The sequence below is a fragment of the Rhinolophus sinicus genome, linkage group LG04, assembly GCF_036562045.2.
Source record: "Rhinolophus sinicus isolate RSC01 linkage group LG04, ASM3656204v1, whole genome shotgun sequence".
Taxonomy (NCBI): Eukaryota; Metazoa; Chordata; class Mammalia; order Chiroptera; family Rhinolophidae; genus Rhinolophus; species Rhinolophus sinicus.
Window position 1 is genome coordinate 5,111,863 of NC_133754.1, and position 2,808 is coordinate 5,114,670.

The following is a 2,808-nucleotide window of genomic DNA, read 5'->3' on the forward strand; positions in this document are numbered from 1 at the left end:
AGGCGCAGTGTCCAGCCTCGCGGGAGGCCAGGGTCCCCCTTTCCCCAAGTGCCACCCACTGACACACACAAGCACACGAGTCGTCCTCCGCCACGCACACGCCCCTACTGACTTCTCTCCCGCCGTGTCATCCTTCCATTCTGCGGGCGAATCACTGGGGCCCGTGGACGCCGGAAACCGTACATCGTGAAGGGTCTCCTGCCCGCTCCGTGTAGGCCAACCCTCGTCGTGGTCGTCTTACCCGTCAGTCGCCTCTCGCACACAGATCCTTGACTTGTCCCGGCCACTCTGGCGGGCTTATCCGTCCCATTCAAGTCCCGACAAAGTAGAAACATAAGGCACCCTATGTGATTTCAATTTTCGAGCAAACGCGTGAGAAAAAGCAAAGAACAAAGCACAAACACAAATGACCAAGTGCACTTTTAGAACCGTTTATTGAACTCCGACATCCCCATTAGAAGTGAGATCCGCACCAGAATGATGAGTGAGAGAGGTTCTATCTGGACACACCTGAAGAACCAGGGTGCCCTGTTCCCGAATGGCGTGTGGCAATTCTTGATTGTGGGGTGTGCACTCCGGCACCACCGCCTTAGAAGAGTCGTCTCCGGGCCTTGCTGGGCGGCCTGCGACCCACCGCGCGGCAGGTCCTGGTCTCGGGACTCGGGGAGGGAGGCAGAGGCCTGAGCACAGAGCCCGAGCAGGGCCCCAGGCCGCGGAGGTCCAGGCTGAATTCGGCCGGCAGAGGGCGCCTCCCCGGCCTGGGCCCGGGCAGCCTGGAGCAGGTCTCCGGGGCGGCGGCCCTGTAAAAAGGCCTGAGCAGGAGGGTGCTCAGCGAAGGCGGGCTGAGAGCCAGGACTTGATTGGCCAAGGGGCCCATCGCGGGCTGGAGGCCCCGTGGAACCTCCCCCTCCTCTTCTGCACGTGGGACATGCGCATGCTGGGCTGAAAGGGATCCGTCTTCAATATTGATTTCCCACGTGGTATCGGCCCCCCGTGGCAGAAGAAACCGGGCGTGGGCGGGGAAGAGCAGATCCTCGGACAAGTTCAGGACGTGCTCCGGGACGACCACGACGGTCACACTGCTGAGTGTGAGCTGCAGGGCTCTCTGTGGAACCAGGACCAGGACCTCATCTCCCAGGCGCAACTGGAGGTCTGTTCCTGGTTCCAAGATGACCACGATCATGTGTGTGCTGGGAATCTGCCGTCCCTGGGGGAGAGAAAAGCTCTGAGTCATTGGCCTAAAACGGGGTGGGGGCGGGGACCTGTGTAAACAGGGCGGGTGTGGGCGGGAGCTGCCAGCCTCTTCAACCTCCTCAGTGAACTGGGTGGCCACCCCCACCTTACCATCATGCACTCACCCATCTGGAAGGGCATCTCCCAGACGGCCCTCAGGGCCTGCAAAGTCCCTCCCATTACCCTCCAAGGACTCCCCGACTTACCTGGGGGGGTTCGGGGACCACCGTCAGATCTGGGTGCAGAGCTCCTTGCACTGCGACTGGTTCGGCACCTGAGGAGAGAGCAGAGGGTGGGAGTTGAATGCTCTTCCCGTGTAGTGTTAAGGGTGTGACCTGGGGAGATCCCACAGCCAGCAGAGACCAGGATCAAGGGACCAGCTCCAGACGTTCTGGAGGAAGCACCTGCTCCTTTCCGGATTTAATGTGTCCTTTCCTCCCTAGCAGCTGACTCTTTAGAAAAAGCAGGGAAAGCACCTTACCTGTCCTGCGATCCTGTTCCACTTGCCAACGTTTTGTCGGATTCCACGGGGCGGCAGCCCACCTAAAGGACACGAGGGGTCCAGGCAGTCTTGTACACAAGAACCCAGCATCCACTACTCACATGCCTGAAACTCCGTGTCCCCATCCCACCCACACCCTCTCCCTGAGTCCAAGGCCAAAGGCGTGTGCCACCCGCATGAAGTGAGAGCTTTTCTCAAGGTGTCCCAACACCCACCTCTCTGCGTGCGGCCTACCTTACCCCGTCTGCAGGGAGTTCCCTGGGCTGGGAATTGGGAGAAACCCAGGCAGGAGCCCACAGGAAACAGTTGCCTCCTGAAGGAGTTCCTGCACATGTGAAGGAAGGAGGGACCTCTCCTTGGGTCCCAGAACAAGGAGAGAAATGTTGAGATGCCCAAAGCATCTGTGTGGGTGAGGGCCATACATGGATGGAGCCTTAGGGGGAGAAGAAAGGGGGAGAAAATGGAGGGAATGGTTGCCTTTCTGAGTGGATGAAAGAATCCTAGGCTCATGTGCTACAACCTCCCTTTCTGCAGACCGGACACACAAATTCCAGGTATGGCCGAGGGGAAATGGACTGAGAGTGGGAGCCAACCCCAGACGGCCCGCTGAAGGGTGGACACGACCTCGCCGACCCCCGGGGTTCCCTGTGGGTCCAGTGCCTCTGCCTCTCCTCAGGCGCAGTGTCCAGCCTCGCGGGAGGCCAGGGTCCCCCTCTCCCCAAGTGCCACCCACTGACACACACAAGCACACGAGTCGTCCTCCGCCACGCACACGCCCCTACTGACCTGCTCTCTCCGGCCATGTCGTCCTTCCATTCTGCGGGCGAATCACTGGGGCTCCGTGGACGCCGGAAACCGTACATCGTGAAGGGTCTCCTGCCCGCTCCGTGTAGGCCAACCCTCGTCGTGGTCGTCTTACCCGTCAGTCGCCTCTCGGCACACAGATCCTTGACTTGTCCTGAGGGAATAGTGCCGGTCTCCGAGCGGGGCACTCACAAGGCTGGAGGTTCCCAGGAATCGTCCCTTGGTTCCCCAGGCCGGAGGCAGGTGGTGGAGCGCAGGGACAGACTGAG

General features: G+C 60.6%; 1 protein-coding gene across 1 annotated transcript; it reads right to left on the reverse strand.

The window, feature by feature from the left end:
* Positions 1 to 589: 589 nt before the first annotated feature.
* LOC109461031 (proline-rich protein 23D1) lies at positions 590 to 2,598 on the reverse strand. The gene is made up of 4 exons (XM_074331489.1): positions 2,522 to 2,598; positions 1,715 to 1,776; positions 1,440 to 1,507; positions 590 to 1,207 (listed from the first exon to the last, which is right to left on the reverse strand). The coding sequence occupies exons 1-4, from the start codon at positions 2,596 to 2,598 to the stop codon at positions 590 to 592; spliced, it is 825 nt and encodes a 274-aa protein (XP_074187590.1).
* Positions 2,599 to 2,808: the final 210 nt, after the last annotated feature.

Bases quoted from the DNA above. Each gene is read 5' to 3' on its own strand.
- LOC109461031 (XM_074331489.1), bottom strand. From the start codon at position 2,598: ATGTACGGTTTCCGGCGTCCACGGAGCCCCAGTGATTCGCCCGCAGAA. The intron at 1,508-1,714 runs GTAAGGTGCTTT...CTCTCTCCTCAG, and splicing joins GGAACAGGATCGCAGGACAG to GTGCCGAACCAGTCGCAGTG. The intron at 1,208-1,439 runs GTAAGTCGGGGA...TCTCTCCCCCAG, and splicing joins TGGTCCCCGAACCCCCCCAG to GGACGGCAGATTCCCAGCAC.